The following is a 20993-nucleotide window of genomic DNA, read 5'->3' on the forward strand; positions in this document are numbered from 1 at the left end:
ACACGGTGCGACAGCAGAACAATCCTTTACAATCCTTGTGACATGTGGCCACAGGGTCCGGCCTGTCCAGTCTCTCAGCCTCTTTCTTTCTCTCTTTATGTCTGTTCAGTAGAGCAGTGGGTTCCCTGCATGTGACCTCCACAGTGACGTCATCTTTCAGCTGCCACAAATTGATGTGTTGTTTCTCTTCCTCCTCAACAAACTCCTCTGTCTTCACTTGTCTGAAAAGCTGGAATCTGCTTCGCTGCGTGGAATGCAAATTTTCCACTGTGACTTGGGTTTTGATTTTTTAGAAGTGATCTTAGTTGACAAGTGTTGATTGGCTTTTTGTTTTTTCAGTCAAAGAAATAACATAGCTTTGGGGTGAGTGATTAAAAAGAACAATGTATAACTGTTGAGTGAGCTTGGATAGATGTCTGCCAATATTACATGATCCAAGAAATTATTTTGACGTCTAGAAGCTGAGAGTTAAATGAACACAGACAGTTTTGTCAACAGTTACAACATTGTTTTACTATGTTGTTCTCAATTATCCACGTATGGAAGTCAACAGGAGGAGGTATAGTTGTTATAACACCCCATAATGTTTACAACTGCATTACGGTGTGTTATAAACTGTTTAAATGTGTATGTGCTGTTTATAACGACCTGTGACCTTTCTCCCTGACGGTCATTCTTGCTACTGTAGCGTGTTGTGTATTTTGACAGGCCTCCAAATTAGCCAAGAGTAACTTCAAGGAAAATGTTTAAACCTTTTAAAAAATAATATTTTGTGCCCTAGGAGACTAGAGGGCTCTGTCTTAAAAGCAGGGCTGCGATTAATGATTATTTTCATCCAAAATAATAATGGATTTGTCATTTGGTGTATTAAATGGTGAAATGTCCCATGCAGAGCCCAAATGACCAACAGTCAAAAAAACAAAATATTCAGTTTACTTTTACAAAGAAAAGCATTAGTTATAAAAATAACATAAAAGATTAATCAATTATCAGAATAGTTGCTGATTAAATAGTTGTTGATAACTTTGCCTGTCCCTCACACTGGAGTGACAGTTCATATTTGTAGATACAACAGTTTCATTGAGATAGAATATCCTTTATAATATTCTATGGTTGAAGTCTGGTTTAGTCCGCGGGTGCAGAGACACGTGCATGAAGCCCAACAACTGCTTTGTGTGGAGGACATGCCCACACAGACACTGTGGGAAGAAGGGATAAGTTTAGACGAGATAACACAGTGTGTGCCTTTTTTTAAAACCTATTGCAACCTTCCAGCGCTGTCTGTCTACTTTTTGTTGACATACAGTTCTCAACCTTATACATTCATACAAAATTAACCAACTAACCCTCCACTGAACATGTCTGGCCAAATATTGATCGGCATCATATTCAATGCTGTATGAAGTGCATTAAAATGGATGTGTCTAAGAAGGCAGTGGGCCAGACGGGGTTTAGAAACCTTGAGCACAAAACATTTAAGTAAAGGAAACTAATTGTAATCAATATGCTGTAGTTTATACAGTAGAGTGTTTTGTTGTTGCGTATAGGAGTCATGTATGTCTGCGCTTATTTAGAGTAGTAGCAGCCGTGCACATCATCTTATAAAGTAATGTTTGTTTTATAACTTCATTAAAATGTCCATCTAAATGTTTCAAAAATTAGGTCACATAGTTTTCATTTGAACCAGATTCAGGTTTTATTCCATGGCTAACGATGTACAGTATATACTTTTAGCCACAGCAAAACTAGTCTGGGGGGGGGGGCAGTGTGGTCCTAGGTGGGATTTGCATCATGAGCAGTAATGAATTAGTTTGTATCCTCTCGGCCATTTGTTTAACATTTGTCTTTTGTTATAAAATAACTGCTTTCATAGCGAACATTATGAAACAAATGAAACAAAAGGCTGCACACAACAGTATCATGTTAATGGACTAACGACAACAATACAACAAGCGCTTGGTTTCATGAAACTTGTGTCGTTGTGCTTTTAAGTAACCTTGTAACTGTGTAATTAAAAGAAGACAGTGAGTTTGAAGCCTTTGTGCTCCAGACAGCACGTTCTATAACCTGTGGAACAAAAGAGACGAGGCTGAGCTTCTTTTTCTCCGTCTCCTCTTTCTTCTAGTTGCTTCTAGGAATCGTCAACAGTGATTTTGTTTTTTTCTTCTTTTCAACCTTGAGCTCGATTTTCTGAAGGTTGACATGACAAACAATAAAATGTTCACATGCTTTCAGAATGTATCAGTAAAATGAGTCCAGTGTAGATGCCATATGATAAGATACCGAAATCTCATCTTTTTACTAAATACAATATAAAGTAGATGCATTTCAATTTGCAGTCAGAACAGCTAGTATTTTTTACTGTGCAATCTTTTTTTATCACCTGAGAAATACAGTATATAAAGTGCATTCACAAAGTGTTCAGACCCTTTCAATTTTTGCATTGTTATGTGGCAGCTTCATGTCAAAAAGGAAAGCTGAAATATCACCCTGACATAAGTATTCAGACCCTTTGCTATGACACTTGAAATTCAACTCAGGTGCCTCCCATTTCTCTTGCTCATTTTTGATTGGAGACCACCTGTAGTCAATTCAGCTGATTGGACATGATTTGGAAAGGCACACACTCAGCTGGTCTGGTTTTTGCTCTGATATGCATTGTCCGCTGTTAGACAGGTGTGTGCCTTTCCAAATCATGTCCAATCAGCTGAATTGACGACAGGTGGTCTCCAATCAAAAATGAGCAAGAGAAATGGGAGGCACCTGAGCTGAATTTCAAGAGCCAAAGCAAAGGGTCTGAATACTTATGTCAGTTTTGTCTAATTTTCTGTTTTCGCTTTTTCATTATGCGGTGTAGATCAATGAAGGGAAAAATAATAATAATTAAATTTTAGCATATGGCTGCAACATAACAAATGTGAAAAATCTGAAGGGGTCTGAATACTTTCTGAATGTTCTGTAAATGCACAGTGTCTTTTTATTTGGTCTTTTAACTTCAGCTCAGTGTCAGAAAATCACCCCAAGGGCAAGTCTGACAGGCAGTGATTCAAAGTATTTCCATGGACACTGAACATCAGTGACATCAGTTATGTCGTCAGCGGACATGCGTTGCGTTGCGTTCCAATTGTTGTTCCTGAGGTGTGAATAAAGTGGGTGTGTTGTTGTTGTTAAGAACCGATACATGTGGGTGGGCCCAACAGTCAAACAGGACCTGCCGCTGTGCTGTCAACAGCAGCTGTGTCTTGTGACCACAGCTGCTTACTTCTCCATTTAGCAGTCACAGTTTGATGAAGTGATATTTGAAACCTCACGTTGAATATTGATTCATCTTCCACTGAATGGTTCAAAGCTGGGTAAGTTCAGGCTTAATAACTGCCTAGCATGTTTTTTGGTTTTTGCTGTTAATGGTTTTCTCTGGATGTTAATGAGTGACCACTGTAAAGTCAATCCATCATGGTTGTGGCACACAGATGGTTATGAAAGCTCGCATTGTTCGATTGCAGGATAATTGAATGTATTATTAATGGAGTTCTAAACATTATTTCCTGAGGCTCTTTTGTTTTGGTGCCACAAAAGCTACTTTTGTGTGGGTGTCTGGTGATTTTCAGTGTATGACAGCTAGTGACTCACCCGCTACAGCTCTCCGTTGTGCGTGGACACCGTGTGACATACGTAGATTGACTGGTCAGATAGGCAGAAATGCAGCCTTGCTAACCTCGTAGGTAAAATATGTGACAGATGTGCAAACATTGGTTATGATAGCGTTTTGAGTTCCCCATTTTACAGTACATGCCATCAGAGCATTAACATCCATCCATTCTCACTCCAGCTTATTCCTGTTCAAGGCCACTGGGGATGGTAGTGGGGAGCTGATGTCTCTTTCAGGATACAGGCAGGAAAAGGGTCTGAACAGGTCACTCGTCTATCACATGCACAAGCCCATTCACACTCAGATTCACACCTGCACACAAGTCAGAGTTTCACTTCAATTAATGTGCACGTCTTTGGATTGTGACCCGCACAACTCCACACAAAACCACCAACCACACTAACCACTTATTTTAATTATTGATTCGTCTGCTGATCAGTTTTTTTTTTGTTGTTGTTGTTTTTTTTTGATCAATTAGCTAAATAATGCCGATAGGAATTTCCCAGAGCCCAAGGTGGAGTCTTTAAATAGCTGGTTTTGTCAGGCCAACAGTCCAAAGCTCAAACTATACAATTCACAATGATATTAAATGTAAAATCCTCAGATTTTAGAAGTTGCATCAAGTACATTTTATGCATTTTAGCTTAATAAATAACTTAAATGATAATGAATTAATGCCAATTAAGTTTCTCTCAATCAACAACAATAGATTAAATTGCCTCAGTGCTGCCTCAAATGCCACCATACTGTGCGTTGGGGAAAATGATGCACTTGATCTGCTGCAGTCTTTTCTCTCTTCTCTTCGCCCAAAGGCAACACACTGTCCTCATACATACTTAATGCATATGTCGAAAACTTTTTTAGGTTTGATGGCAGAAATAATAGCCTTAAAGCGAAGTCCATCCATGGCCCTTCAAAATGTCCTTGAGTTGTACATAAAGAAAAGAAGCAGTCTGCTTTTTGTTATTTTCGCTGTTGCAGTGATGATAAATGCCTCACACACTATCCCCTGGTGTTCTCTTCAAAATTCTTACAATCAGCATCTTGAGTGCTGTCTCATGACCTTACAATCTGTTTTTTCCCGATTTCACATCAACAACCAATTATTTGTAGAGGTACAGGCAGCCACCACGGGGATGGCCTATTGCTGGGGTTACAAGTATGAGAGGTCACTTGAAGTTTCTCTCTGTTTTGTTGTTATCCTCTTTAAACTGAGCGGTCTCTTGGATTTAAATGCTCTTCAGACTCTCATATGGTCATTCCTCCCTCCTGTATTGACAGAGCTCTGACCTTTCACACTGAACTGATTATAGCTGGGAACAAGCATCATAAGAAAACAATTATGTAACCCCCGTTCATCCCGTAGTAGTCTTAATAAGAAGATTCTTTATTCCACGGATGCAAGTACAGCTTCAACAGTAATTACTACTATGTCTTTTCAAACAAACAGAGTAATAGATAATGAAAACCAAAGCCCTACAAAGTAGTTACAAACCAGATGCACACATACGTTAATTAAAATCCAAGCTAGCAGTGTAATGATCTCATCGAGTAGAAATATTCTCAAGGCACAAGTGACGTGAATGGATTAATACATTGGCAATGTTAACAAACAAATCAGTCTTTGTGGCTGTAAAATACAAATACTCATTGATAAAGGACTTTTTATGTTTCAATCCAACATTAAATGATCCAGGCTTTGGTTGAACACTGATGAACTGTGTTTAGTTACCCTGAACAGTAATTTTTTCCTCACACTAGTCAAGTCCTTGGAGATACCGCAACCTTTGCAAACGAACTTTTGAAGCACAGAAACAAACAATTAAATATTGTATGCTACCTGAAATCACAGTAAGTGGTCTCTTGGAGGCAAACAACTCCCCGAACTGCTTGTGACAAAATAAAACACAGCTACACGGTCGCCGTTTATTGAGCCTTTTGGATATGGTGTGCACAGAGGGAAGTGCTTCTTAGTGTCCTGACCTTTCTGAACATTTCCTCTGATGATTTGTGCTAATAGTCTTAAAACCATTATAGGATCACACCTATCATTGCTGAAACCTCTTTCCGTCTGTCGTCTCTGCTTGTTCCATAAAGAAATTTTTTGGCTCTGGGGTCCATTCATCCAAAATTAATTTATACCAGCTTGATCTTTTATGGAAGGACTTGAGAAAAACTTTTTAAGGATGCTGTGACAGAATGATTGAAAGAGCCTGAGGTTCCCCAGGGTTTTTTTTAATTTTACATTCAATTTGGAACAATAAAACAATTTTCTGATGGGAAGAAAATTTATGAAATGGGGCTTTTCTGAGAGGATCATAGTTGAAGCGTTAAATGATCTAACAAGTTGTCATTATAATGTTTTGATTATTTCGCTTGATCAATATGAAAAATAACTTAACCATAATGTTTATAGCCACTCTAGAGATGTGGGTTTTTTTTTTTTTAATCTAGCGCCATCATCAGATCAGAATTTCTTTATTTTGTTTTATGACCAAATTTCTGCAAAACTAGTGTCATTCCCATCAGTCTTAAGTGCAATTTGTATTTAGTGCTAATTAACAAGTGCTTGAATCTTAATATTTTAAACTGAGATGATGAACATAATAAACCTTTTACCTGCTAAACATCAGCATGTTAGCATTGCCACTGTTAGCATGTCAGCATATTCATCTGAAAATTTATCTCAAAGCCCTGCTGTGCCTAAGTGCAGCCTCACAGACTCATTAGTTTTGTCTTTTAGCGGGGATGTTATGATAGAAAATGATTTGATCCAGTTAACATATGCTGAAAATGTGTATACTTTAGAGCTGGCAGGTACTAGAGCACATATATGACAGTGAGAACAACTTGGACTGACACTTATCTGATTTATTTATTTAACTGTAACTGTATCATGATGTATAAATAATTTGAATAGTTTCTTATGAACCACCGAATACATCTATGCGACCTCATACATTATTGAGAACCTCTCCCTCCTGCTGAGATTTGAACCAGCAGCTGAAGAGTTTTCTTACAGAAACACTGAAACACTCACAGCACTGAATCGCTGTGTGATCTGCTGCCATTTCACCTCTCGTCATTTTTTTTTTTTTTTTTTTTTTTAAATAATCGCTGAGGACAGGATGAAGCCGCAAACAGTTTGTTTTGAAAGCTACAAACAAGATTGGGTTGTTTGCACAGATGAAAAACTCTCTTCTCGTGCCACTTGACTTGGCAGCAGCTGGAGAGCAGCGACAACAGCCTCCCTCAGCAGTCGTCCTACACTGATGACGACACAGTGCATGGCAAAGGGGGAAATGTGGGAGGGTTGACACAGGGTGGATCAAGAGTGACATGGAAAATATTGATTCATTTCTGCCACATAGATTAGTCACCCATGTGTACGCAGAACAGGCTGCCAGAGGAGACCCGACTAAAAGACCTTCAGGCACATACTATCACACAACTCCCTCCACTGGGTGTATGTTAAGCCCTGATGCATACCAGGGTTAAACGAGCATTGTTTTTGTTTTGGCATATTTTAGCAGATTTTACTACAAATCCCACTCGACATCACTGTTACCCATGAAGCTAACATTAACCTTTTCATGTACTAATCACCATGTGTATTAAGTACTGAGGGCTGACATTTATTTCGTTGGTCTTTACCGGTTTTTGATTCAAATCAGAATACGGCCAGTTTTAAACTTTTTAGGCAACTTTAGTGCAGAATCTGGTATTTAGACACATTTAAGAAGTTTAATTTATTTGTTAAATGGCAAAAGGGGCAGACATAGTCTACAGCTGTGCTTAAGCTCTGTTAAACTCTATGTGGGAACAGCTCACAATGACAATGCTAACATGCTAATGTTTCACCATCTTATTTTAGTTCGTTTCTATTTTAACATTTGCTCATTTGCACTAAACACAAATTGCAGCTGATGGGAATGTCATTGGTTTTGCAGGTATTTGGTCATAAACCAAAATATTGGACAAATACAAACTTTGCCCTAATAGTGGCGCTAATGGTTACTACAGTTCATTTCTGTGGGAGACACGAGTATCAATCCATCCAATAGATTATATATCTCACATAAAACCAGAAATGTCAGACTCATACTGGTGCCAAGGGAAAAATCAGGGAAACACAAAGTTACATAAAGTTTCATTTCAATCGATACCTGTTGAGATATTTAAGTCTGGGCCGAGGTGTTTACGATAAACCAATATTGCCATCCCCAGAGTCATGCTGCCATGCCGCTAGCATGGCTAGAAACATTTCTTAAAGTATCAAAAAAGGATTTTTTTTTTTTTGGTATTGGTGCTTTTTACTGTGTTTTTTACTTTTGTTTCAGTTCATTCCAATACAATATGAATATCTGCTTGTACAAACTTGTAACTGCTGAGATAGGTAATCCCCACAGTTCATGTAATGTCTGCTTTTTTGTTTAAGTTGTGTAATTCAGTGCGTAATGCAGCGCAGTGTAGACTTGTCAAATTACTGCATTCAGAACTGCATCGTCAAGTCAGGACCATAACGCAAGTCAAGCAACACCTGCAGACGTGATGTTTAGTGTGAGGGAGGCAGAATAACTTTTGGGACTGGTTACTTTATCATTGCCTTCCCTTCCCTGCCTCCTCCTCTCTGTTTCCCATGTGCAGGCGTACTGGTGAGGCTGCCCAGAGCAGGAGAAGCAGGAAAGAGCTGCCTTTTCAGAGGGAGGATCAGATCTGAGACACAGAGAGAGAGAGAGAGGGGGGAGAGAGAGAGAGAGAGAGTCTGGCTGAGCATCCATCAGGATGAAGAAAAGCAGGAGCGCACAAGGGGTTACACCAGACGATGTAAGTATTGATTTTTCCAACCCTCCATCTGTGCAACCATGTATCCATCCATGCATACATTACACAGCCACTCATGATTTCTCTGCCTCTGAAATTCTGCATCTCGCCTCTAAAGTTTACAGCCTGAATTCTGCAGTTTGCACAGTTAACTGTAAATTTTGTAACGTTTGCCTTCCCTCCTGTTTCCTCCCCAACCAAGATGCAATGAGAATACAGTGAGGCAGCGAGTGCAGCATGTCTGTGCGGTTGTCGGTGACTCATAAACAGATGACTGTACTGTACACAACAGACCGCTATCCGGCAGGACACACTGCAGAGAGGGAGATGATGTGTCTGTTGGAACAGAGACAGGGGGAGAAGGACAATGTGTTGTGTGTGTTTGCTAGAGAGAGTTCGGATGATGGAGACAGAGAGTTGAAGACTGATGCAGAGTTTAGCAGGCAGAGCAGGAAGAGGGGGGGGGAGGAGGTGTTCACACCAGGAGTAATTTAGACTCTAGAGTGAATGGAAACATGGACAAGAGGAGGAAGGATACAGATCTGACGGAGAGGCCCATCTGTTTCTCCTCTATGCCACCGGTGTTTATGACTGGGCAGGCAGACCAGATCATTTACTTTGACATTGTCCAACCGGAGCTCAGAGGCCAAGTTACATCCTGGATGCCAAAATGTTCCTGCTGTGACTGGCCTCACATCATCACATAATGTAAACATATTATAAAACTTTTCCAACAAAGGTCATTTCTCACTTTTTATGAGTGAGAATTCAGTCCAGTTTAATAGCCATTAATGTCAGCAGTGCTTAATGGTGATTTTCTACTTTCATGCCTGCAGTGATTTTTGTTAATAGCAAATACATTTTTCAAAAGTGGGCAAAACCTTCAATTAATAGCAACTAAAATGCTATTTTCTGCTAGCTGGGATGTTTGTTGAGGCTTCTTTAATGTTTAAACAGTTTTTGTATTTCAGTGTGCTGTAACAGACACTAATAATACTGTTCAACAGCCTCCATGCATGCAGTGATCAATAGCTGCTGTAGTTTTTCCCAAAGCCAAAGATGCATGTGAGCATTTTTTATTTTAGTCTGTTGATAACAATCTCACATACTTATAGAAAAATATATTAGACTCAGTGATCGAACGATTAAATCCTGGATTCATTTCCATCATTGTCCCTGGTGTTAATTCCAACCTTTATAGAGATTAATTAATTAATTAGACAAAAAAAAAAGATAAATGCAGTTCTGCTGTGTTACTCCACTCAACACCCTCGAGTATCCATCTACCATCTTTGATTCAGATTCTATAGACACTTAATAATTAAAACTTTTTTTTTCCTTATGGCTCCTAGATTCAATAATTCAGGCACCACATGAAACCATGCTGTTAGAGCTTCTCTTCTAAAGCCGTCTCATTTATATTACCTTCTTCAAAAAGGCCCTTTGGAGGTATCCCAGAGAACAGTGGAGTTGTTTAGGCTCTGCAGCCAAGAAAAGGCCTTTCATCTTCATTGAAAAACACCCACTCCACCTCTGTTTGACACTGGAGCTACGCTACCTCCATTTGAGACTCATTGTTTTACGTTTCATCACAGTTCCTGTCCTTTTATGACCACATTCCTGCACACATGACAAATCCCAGGTTTCTAAATTTACCGATGTTTTGAATTCTAAAAATAACGACATCCTTGTCCTATTCCTGGGTTTATACAAGTGTACACTCGAAGTAAATCAGCACTTATTTCCTTTTCCTAATGCCATTTGGATCACGGACAAGAGATCAATGAAGAGATAGAATTTCATGTCTAGATGTCAGAGGTGCTATCAGTACAGAATTGATAATTAATTCAGCAGCGTCGTCGCAGTGGCTAGTGCGACATATTGACAACAGACTTGTCCGAGTCGTTGGAACGGAGTTGTGTTTTGCCAGATTTCATTTTCATCCATTTCTTTGAGACAGGAAGAGTGTGTCCTTAGAAAGACAGGCACAATAAATCAGGCAAAGTGTGTTTCCTAGAAGGAGCAGGCGAGTCAGCAGAGCTGTGTTTACCGACTATCAGATAGGAAGTCAGACTCCTGTCTGTGGTTTCTTCCGTTCACTCTTTCCTCTCCTCTCTCACTCAGAAACTTTTGTAGTCTCGTCTTCTTTGCAGTTTACGCATGTCATTCTTTGCTCTCTTCTGTTAGCGTCTTTCACTTTCACTGGAAAGAGGATGTGGGATGTGGGATGTTGTCTGTTGTCTTCTTCTCCCTTTCTGTCTCAGATCATTAGCTCTCCACCTCATATGACACCACTCTGTCTCACTTCACTCACTCATTAACTTGAATTTTATCGTTTTTCCTGTTGACCTTTCATCTCCAACAGAACCCACAACATTTTCTAATTTCAGAGAGAAGCACTCTGTCCATGACAAACAGCCAATTTGGACTTGAATTGTCGTACTTTTCTTTGGTGCAATAACGAAAAAAAAAAAAAAAAGTAATGGGCGCCGATGACAGCGTTGGCAGCCGCCTGGCAGATATAATTCAGTCTTTTGGACACTTCACCTGGACAAGATACATGAGCATGTGTTCTCACAGTGCTCCTTTTGACTTCTTACCAAGCTTAGGTAAATGATACCAGTCACGATTCTCCTATTTGTTAACATTCATGATTCACATTAAAATGAATCTGCTACAAATATTTAAATATTCTCAGGTTCAACTTCTCAAATGTGATGATTTACTGTCTCTAATGATAATAAATTAAATCCCTCTGGGAAACAACCACTGAGTGTAATCACATTCATGTCACTTTGGCGCAATGGATAACATTATGCTAATATTTGAATAATATGCTTTTACCACCATGGATGTTTTTTTTTTAGATTTTAGCACCTCTTTTACTTTATATTCATGTAGTATTTGTACTGCATGAGCAGCTCTGCAAACACAAATTCTGATGGGTATAAATAAGACTGTAGTGAGAATCATTTGGTCTATGAAAAATGCAAAATGCCTCAGCGATAAATTGAGAAAGTAACAAGTAGATGGAAATAATTACTAGTTGCAGCTCTAGTATCTTCTTGAGCCAGAACAATAAATCAACCTGACTGATGTATCAGCTGATTTGAACTTGTTGCAGATATATCAGTATCAATATGTACATTGGAAAGCTAGGCTTGAGGTAATATAGACGCATTGTGATCACTACATAACTTGTCCACTAGAGATCACTGCCACGTTTTCAACTGCAAAATGTCCCCATGTTGTCACAGTTCTGACAACACTGTTGTATCGGTTTTGTGTTTCTGTTAAAAAAAAAATATATATTACTGGATGATTTTTATTTTACTTCTTTACAACTAATGTTATCCAGTTGTAACTGCATTTGAGGAAATACTGTAAATCGAGAGAGAGTTGGCAGTTGATCATCAGCAGCTGTGATTGTGTCAGATTGTGGTGAGCTGTCGGCCCTGATGATGACAGTGAGGTCAGACTGCTTCACTCTTTCTCCTCTTCACACTCTCACTCACTGTCAATCACTTTCTTTCGCACTCATCCTCTCCATCTAGCCTCCTGCGCCACGCACACACATAAAAGAGTCGCTTCTTGTTTGCCACGGCTGTGTTCTAGGAATTCCTCCATTTCCCACCGTGCCTCTGTAATATCTCCCTTGTTCATCTGAAAGCTGTCGGCGTGTTTCATTTGCACTTGCACGGGGCGAACGTAAAGTGGAGGGTGATGTATGCAGAACGGGCTCTGGCAGTTCGCCTCTGTTTCCTCAGTGGCCTGGCTTGTTTACAACCAGTCATTTGAGTGAAGCACCCGGGGTTCCTCAGTGGAACCTTCACTCTCAGCCAGACGCATTAAACACACAATTTGTATTCAGAACAGCTTCATAAAAATGTCAATTGGCAGCTCAGGTGTCGAGGGACTTGAAATGGGCTTTGATTTGAAACGGTTCATTTTTGTTTGTTTAATGAGGACAATAAAAACGGAAATACAGACAGTATAGTGTACAACGCTTCGTTAAATCAGAGATGTGTGCATGTGCAGGGCAGGCAGATTGTTTAGTTAGTGTTTAAACATTTGTATTTCTTTGACCCTCTCTAAAAGAGGCTTGTTTATGTCCGTCCCTTAAATCTCTTTATTTCTTTCTTTTAATTCTATTTTGGAAAACAGTTTCCTTATATGTCTTAAGCATATTTAGTTTTGTGATACTGTCATTGCAATCTTTAACACCCTAACAATTAATTCCCCTTTTTATATTTCAAGAAGATAGAAGCCTAATATGTTCATTTTCTCCATGTTTATTCATCACCAGTCTGGAAGAAGAAATATTGTGAGCCAGTATAACCCAGTTACTCATTGTCAATTTTGTTTTTCTTTTACCTTCAGGAGAATAAAGAGCCTCCTGTGGGACAATTTTCCACAGCCAGCACCCTCGGGGTAGAGGTGTGCAAAGTCCACAGGCGGTTTTCTGGCAACCTGCAGCTGCCTCCGTTGTCATGGCGACAGGCAGAAAAGGAAAGGGACAGGGGCAGGCCGCTCACACCTGAAGAGGATCCAGTGACCCGGGCCAGACCCACAAGCCTGCCCATCGTCTCCCTGCCTCGCATCGACATCACACAGGCCGACCCCGACAGGTGAGGCGCCTCAAAACGAGGGACGATCATCGCAGTCACGCAACAGTGCGGTTTTACCGCAGAAAAGTAACGGCAACATATTGTTCGCTGTGATGGTTGTGCATGTTTGTTGCGTAAGGAGAATGAGACTCCTTTTTTTTTTTTTTTTACGCAGTTCTCAGCTTTTCTTCTTAGTTTTCTTTGGGGAACTATTTTTAATTATTTTACTTTGTTTTAGTCTTGTGTCGTTGTAGGAGCAGAATCTGTGTGTTGGTAACAGTGGGAGGCTGGTGTTTGCTCCCAGCGAGTTTTGACATTAGATTTGCAAATTAGCAGGAAAGTTGGCAAAGACTTTTTTATTATATTATATGATATTTTTATTTCAGTTCACAACAGTGTTTTCAACGCCGTTGTTTTCTTCGTAGTTTTTGTCAGTTCTTACAGTAATAAATATATTTCTGCGCCCAGGAGGAAAACCTCTCCAAAGCATCAGATGGTACAAAATCATTTGGCAGGCATTTAACTGAGCGTGTTGTTATTGTTGTGTCTACTTTTTGAGGTAGACTACAGTAGGCTGCTGTTCCATGGCAGCATTAATTTAGGAAACATGCATCAGATTTATTTATTTATATATATTTTTTTTTATGATGGTTACCACTCTACATTATTGAATTGCAAATTGCAAGTTTTTTCTTTGAACCCACTAAAACCACAGATGATTGTGGGCTTCAGAGACACACTGTACGCTGACTCTCATCTGTTGCTTTCATCTCTGTCACACTCATCCTCTGCTCTACTGCTTTTTAAAAGCCTGTCTTGCATTTATCTGGATGAAAGTTCGTGAGCTGGAAAACTTTTGCTCCGTTTATTGCGTGACACTGCGGACGCTCCATAACTCTCGGTGTGTTTTTTTCCAGCTGTTGCCGACTAGCCAATCAGCTTGTTGAGGGTGTTGATTTGGATTTGCAGGGAGGATGTTCGAAAGACATGTACCAATCAAATTAATCAGTCATATTATGAGCAAATATTTGTCTTGTGCTCAGTGTTGCTCTTTGAAACCTGATTACAACATGATAAGCTCTGATTCTGTATTATTATAAAACAGGTTAGAAAAGGCCGTGATAGTTTTCCGGACAGTGTGATTGCAGCTGTTTCTCGGGAAGGCAGCAGCTTTTAAATGCCAGGAAAGTGCCATCACTCTGTACCTGGTTGTAAAGCAGAGACGTTAATGGAAGACAGGGGAGAGAACAGGGAGCTCGGGTTGGACCAGTCTGACTCTTGCAGTGTTGTTGCCGTTGATCCTGGCCAGAAACTCTCTCCACACAGCTCACCGAGATGCTTTCGCAAGCAGGTCGCAAACAGGCATCTACGTCGATACAGACGCTTCACTGTAGCAAACACCTGGTAAGGATTTGGTTGGCTTGTTTGTTATGTGTGAGAGAAAGAGGCTGCGTCAAAGACAGTAAAAGAAACGTAACTCAAGTAGCCGTTTCCGCACTGTTTGTCTCTATTTGTCAACTCAGTTTATTTATTGATTGCTTGAAGAGCTACAGTAGGTGCCTGGTGATTTACATGTAGTTATTGACTCACACAGACCCCTTATTTAGCAGTAGTTTATTTCAAGTATCCAGAAATGTCCCTACTCCGGTGTGTGTTGGATCCCCGAGGTTTTTATCAGAGATTGATTGGTATTTAAAAACACTCTGACAATAACTTGCAGAGTCTGATGATGGCAGTTCGCCACAGTTTCCTGCATTTCTTGAGTTCAGTCCAGTCGAGGTTTTCTGGCGATCACGTATAAAGCCCAAACTCACACATTCGTCTCAAAGTGCTTTACGATCTGTACGATATAAGAATGTCTACAGATGCTATATATGAACATGTTGCCGTATAGACAGAAGGAACTGTAGTGGAATTACAAGAGTTGGGAATTTTCAAAATTGAGAAGAGTTTATTGAATAAACCTTGTAGAAATCATGTGCTGCTTTTCTTTATTTGTTGGAATGTGCAAAAGGTGACGACCTTATTTCATCCCAAAGTGTGTTTATATTGTTGAAACACTGAAAAGTACAAGCTGAGCAGAGCAGAGTGCCAAGTGTTTTTCCTCTGGAATGAACTGTGCTCCTCTGACCCTGGCATGAATAAATACTCACCACTGCTCAAGATTATTTAGTTGAGTTGCAGATATTATTTTATTCTCTGGATTCTGATTTTACTGCTGGAGTCCTGCTTTTTTTTTTTTTTTTTTTTTTTTTTTTTTTTTTTCTTTTAAGACGGGAAATTTGTTTCTTTGTTCCTGTTTTAACTCAGATAATAATGGGAGGCTCTGGTTCTTCTCAGTCCTCCAAATGTCACCCAGTAACACTATTCAGATAGCTTTAATGTAAACCAACTCTACTGATTTGGAAGTGCAGTATATAAACACTGACAAACTGTTGAATTAACAGTGAATTTTGATCATTAATATGCTGTTTTCTGCCAGAACTAGAACATGAATGTTATTTTAGGTCATGTTGTAAGGATAGCACTCTGACAAAGAAGAGTATCCTGTCACGTTAACAGCCAGGCTTCTCTATTCTTAAACTGGATGCTTTTACTGATCATGTTGCACTGTATATCACTCAGTGACACTTTGTCCCACACACTTCTACCCTACTAACAGTTGCTCCTCGGACCATTTCGCTCCTGCTCTCCTACCTAAAATACATATTTCATAGCAGGAGTGACCTATGACCTAACTGTATTCTCCTGTGTTTCTGATCATGTTATTTTAATCCTTGGAAGCGGAAAATGGTCCTGTGATTGCGACCCGACCTGAGAGCCGTAGTCCAGGTGAAAGGGACTCGCCGTTACTTTGTGCTAACACAGACCTCCTGTGAAATATCTACACTGCCTCACATGCACATTAGTGAGAGTTTCTGAGTTGATGAATGAAAATCTGGATTTTCTACTTTAATACCCTCCTTTTCACTGTACACTATAATGCATATGCATTTATGGAGCGTCATAGGTGGCCAATTGAAGGGCGGGTCGGATGATGAACGCCCTGATTAATCTGCAGTGGTTTAATATAGAGGGAAAGGGGGCAGGCGGTCAGATTAACAGAGCCACTGTGAGTCCGCTCGCTGTGTTCCAGCCCAGATCTGCCTGTTAGCATCTGCCAAGCCTACGTTAGTCCAGCACGTGGCGTCTTACTGGACAGAAAGGGGGTCTGTCAGTGTGTTAGTGTGTGTGTGTGTGTGTGTGCAAGTGAGCAGCCGCAGCATCAGTGTTTTTTGTTGCCTGATGATAAGAGAGGAGGCGTACGGGAAGGAAGAATGTTACGGAGGTCCCCTAGGTGCAGAGCTGGGTACTTTGACTTCAGCGAGGAGGTGATCAGTAGAGCACACCTCTCGGCTCCCAGGTGACTTTTTATTGATCTTCTTTGTAGTATGTCTTTTTTTATCATTTAAAAAATATGTTCCTGTAACAGACATTTTGAATATAGACTCTGTTTTGGTATTTTGAGCCCTTTTCTTTCTCTTATTCTCTACATTTCTATGTTTTAGAACGACTGTATCAACGGTAGATTATGACATGAAACTATAACTATGCACTACATTACCAGAAGAGTTTAATGTGCAGCCTTCATCCACTGTGGCAGACCGTCGCTGTGAGTTTACAGTTTATCAAGATCCACAGAAATGATCGGTCATCAACATAGTATGGTTTTCTGACCCAATCAGATTAAAAGATTAGATTGCTGCTGGTAAAGCATGTTGTTAACGTTGTGTGAAGTTGAGATTTGGATGACGCAAAACACTACACGGATGACGTTCATCGTTCAGCATGTGTGTAAACAGACTTTGCTCATTTCCCATTAAGCTGAGCTCCTCTGGCAGAGGTGTGGGACAGAGAGTGTCTCAGCGGGATATTTGCCAAATTAATCCCAAATGTATCAGAAATTAGAGGCGGGGATGAATGTGGGGCAAATAGGGAAGTGGTCTGTGGGTCAGTCAGTCCATTACAAGACAGATTAGAGAGGAGATGGTTGAGTGCTAGAATCGGACTAAAATATAAAATGCTAATTTATTTTCGATAAACCTGTGAGTTTGTATTATACAAGCTAAACTTTTAGTAGGTTTTTTTTTTTTTTATTTATGGTTTCGCCATCTGTCGTTCCTGTAAGCCACTGATACCTTGACCTTTCACCTCTGAACTCCGGTCTATCTTACTTGATCATCTGATTACATAATAGCTTGTCCTTTCCTCCTGCTCCGACTCCACGGTGACAAAGATTATATCCATATGAGCATCTGTGGCGGCTTCGCTGTGGTATTAGAAAACGTGCTGCTTGAAAGGACTTACAGATAAAATTTACAAATGGTGTATCAAATCCGCAGCTTGTTGTTTTGCTCTTCCTTCATATATGTGATAAATGCTTTTAGTGTCCGTCCTTTGTCTTTTCTGTAAATTGTTATTTTTATATTGCACTCTATGTATTAATATAAAAGCCTATGGACAACCGTTGCTAAATATCTCAGTGTTCAATTAGACTGTTTTTTATTTTTTTTATTTCTTCTTTATTAGATTTATTTGTCAAGGACAATGTATAAAAATATTAAGCACTGAGGAGATGCTGTTTTCAGATTTAGCTGTTAGCTACTGTGCTCTGCAGTCCCCGGGCAGGTCATTACAAACACTATTATACACAATAGATCATGTGTACATGTATCAAAGACTACTGAGTATGGTTGGGTATAAAAATAAACACTACAGTTTGCCCTTCATCCCGCCATAGCTTCATGTGGTCCCACCACATGAAGCTAATCTCTCTCTCTCTCTGTGTGTGCTGCTTTCTCTCTACTGGATAGGGATAAATGGCGCTGTCATGGACGTATTCCAGTGAGACAGACCAGATCTGAAGTTTCCAATAAAGCCCCCCCCCCCCCCCCCCCCCCCCCCTTCCACTGACCAGCAATGCCTACTTATTTAATGAGCACAATAGTTTTGTTTTTAGGCCATGGATGGATGGCTGAGTGATCATTTCAGGGTATATGCAACTACATCTTCTCTGGCATGTTGCACTAAGTCAGTACTTAGTGGCGGCTTACTGAAAGGCCGTTGTAAATAAAGATGATGATTTTGAAAGTGATTAGACTGATATTTGATCAAACTCAGACATGGGAAATCACTAGATTTCTGAAATCCTGCAGTGCAAAAAGTTGATTTAGGTATCATCCCACACTTTTACAGATTTCATTTGATGATAGTAAGTATTCTCTAAATACCTTTTCAGCTGCAGAGTCTCTTCCCCTTTTCTGTCTTTTGTACTGAATACTGTTGTGCGTCTCTCTGCTTCTAGCTTTGAAGTGGAGAATGGCCCGACGTGCTGCAGTCCTTCAGACCTGCAGGCGTCCCCGGGTCTGGTTCTACACCCCAACTTGGCGAGCCATGGCCAGCGCAGAGAGTCCTTCCTGTACCGCTCTGACAGCGACTACGAACTGTCCCCAAAGTCCTTGTCTCGAAACTCTTCCATTGTTGGAGAACTGTGAGTTGTTTACATCACAGCCCTCTGAAATATCAACTTCACTACGATCAACTGTGTGTGTGTTTGTATGTAACTCTGTCTTTGCTTTCATCACATCCCATTTCAGGCATGGAGAGGACTTGATTGTGACTCCATTTGCTCAGGTAAGAGCTTGTTACAAGTCAATAAATCTGCTTCAGCAAACATCAAAATCATCCTAAATATATTTTTGAGAAACACAATTTCGCCAAGGGCTTTTTAGACTTTGGATCATGTATCCTGAAAGTACCTCTCTCACTCAGTCATGATGAACTTGTCTGCCCCCTGGTGGCCTGTACTAGACTTGCAAAGTCTGCTCATCAATGGAAATGTCATTTTAGACCCATTATCCCAAACTTTAATTCAATTATTCCTGTTTACTCTGTTCAATCTAATGAATGAAGTTAATCCCAAACAATCATAATGTCACGTGACAATATTTTCTATTTGAAACTTAGATGCTCATTACTGCTGATCATGAGGTGCAGTCTTTGAGATTGCTCTCCAATAAACACATTGAATTTGCTGAATTTAAACTAATGCAGATCATTCCTAAAGGTTAAGAATTAATTTGTGTTGATTTGGGGGGGGTGGGAACAACAAGCACCATTTATCATAGAGAGGCAGCTGCACAGACTTAATTCACCACTAATGAATTATTGTAAATGATTCAGATAAAACACTCAGTCAGTGAGTCTGCATAATCAGCTGCACCATACACCAACCCTTTAAGAGACGACTTAAAAACTTAGAAATGCAGAAAACTCTTGTGCATCTTTGGAGCAGCCATCGCATTATCACAATACTATGAATATTGTGTCTCCGAACATTTAACATTATCACTGTGTATATTCCCTCCTGCAAGTGTCAAATTGAAATTTGCGCATTTCTATGTATCTTAAACTTTTTTGTCTTTTTTTTTTTTTTTTGCCACATATGACTTTCTCTTCTAATTTTTCTCTTCTTATTATTTTTGTTAGGTTCTTGCGAGCCTTCGCACTGTCAGGAACAACTTCACCACCTTGACAAATGTACAATGTGCATCCAATAAGTAAGTCATCTCATAAATGTGTTACAGTATCTGCTTGTGTTTTGTGAGAGTGCCTACGTGCTGCAGTGAAGCTTTCTGTATAAGGATTGTGATTTTCATTTGTGTGCTGATGGAAGTTCTTGGAATGCCACAATTCAAGATGCCTACATCCCTCACTCGGGGGCGCCAGTGCACCAAAGATATTTCTAGTGCTGTGGCCTCATGAAGGAGCCGCTCACATTAAACTTCAAACATCCAGAAAGCTTGGATTTTTAATGTTAAAGCTGGTTTGCAGCAGCGCCACTGGAACCCTAAACTGGACCCCGTGACATTTTTATTTTATGTTTGGTAGAAGAGGAGGTGACCTCATCCCATTCGAGTGCATGAAAGCTGCCTCTGATCACTGAACTGGGTCAGCACTAAAGCTGCACTTGCATCAGGTCGGCCAGAGGTGGACACATAGTCAATACGACCTCAGAGAGAGGGGTCACTGTGAGCCAAAAAAACGGATTAGACATGACGGTGTCGCACGGTAGAAAATCTGACCTGTGACCAGTTTAAAGAAGTGACAGGGCCCGGTTTTCAGTGTTTGTGCTGTGGCAATAATGACTACTGCTGAAACCAAATCACACTATAGAAAAAAAAATGCAACCATTTCTTACACATCATGGCTTTTGGTTTTAATAGTTTTTGACTTTTTCTCTTTGGTTGCAGGAGGTCTCCTGCTGCAAATCAGCCTTCTATGACCAAAGTCTGCCTGTCAGGTGAGTACCGTCACCAACTTCTCAGTGCATGATAAGGGGAGTTTAGGTTCACCCTCATCCGAGGTTATGATTCTAGGAAATGTGGAAAACTGTAACATGCATGCAATGCAATGCAGTTCTTTTTACTCTCGAAGTTGTGCAAGTCCTAAGAAGGCAAATGTCAGAATTAACTGCTGGTGGAAGACAATGCCCTGCTAAAGATTTGAGAGACATAAATAATGAATGAAGGATAATGATCCAAACATAAATATGCCCTAGTCGGTATTCACCAGTGTGTTAATCCCAATGGGTGCAGTTTCATGCATAAAACCCAGAGATAGTGTGTTGTGTCTCATATCTGTGCAGACAATAAAATAGAGTGTGGCTTTGCAAATACAGTGCACACTCAAAGTGAGCGTTTGCATGGAAATACCTAATCAGTGTCTGTATGAAAATGTCCATGTGAGCATTGTAACAGATGCTTACACCGTGTCATTTTCACACATACATAGAGAAACAAATGTTTTGAGTTACTGATACAGGGAACTGTGATTTGATAACAACACAAAAATTCCCACGTTTTGATGCTACA

The 20993-nt window shown here is 40.0% G+C and overlaps 1 protein-coding gene across 3 annotated transcripts in view; it reads left to right on the forward strand.

The window, feature by feature from the left end:
• LOC111670548 (3',5'-cyclic-AMP phosphodiesterase 4B-like) overlaps nucleotides 1-20993 on the forward strand; it is a 45194-nt gene that overhangs the window by 1361 nt on the left and 22840 nt on the right. Inside the window, exons 2-7 of one of the 3 annotated variants that reach the window (XM_023427300.2) lie at nucleotides 8297-8476; nucleotides 12854-13101; nucleotides 18425-18610; nucleotides 18717-18753; nucleotides 19609-19679; nucleotides 20373-20422. In XM_023427300.2, coding sequence (XP_023283068.1) covers nucleotides 8435-8476; nucleotides 12854-13101; nucleotides 18425-18610; nucleotides 18717-18753; nucleotides 19609-19679; nucleotides 20373-20422 — 634 coding nt within the window. In that variant the 5' untranslated portion in view covers nucleotides 8297-8434. Of the gene's footprint in view, nucleotides 1-8296; nucleotides 8477-12853; nucleotides 13102-14153; nucleotides 14485-16361; nucleotides 16484-18424; nucleotides 18611-18716; nucleotides 18754-19608; nucleotides 19680-20372; nucleotides 20423-20993 lie in introns of those variants that run through there. The other 2 variants (XM_087179584.1, XM_087179585.1) reach the window with 2 other exon arrangements.

The sequence above is a fragment of the Seriola lalandi genome, unplaced genomic scaffold (assembly GCF_002814215.2).
Source record: "Seriola lalandi dorsalis isolate HSWRI2012SDOR001 ecotype SW California unplaced genomic scaffold, Sedor1 jcf7180002054857, whole genome shotgun sequence".
Lineage (NCBI taxonomy): Eukaryota > Metazoa > Chordata > Actinopteri > Carangiformes > Carangidae > Seriola > Seriola lalandi.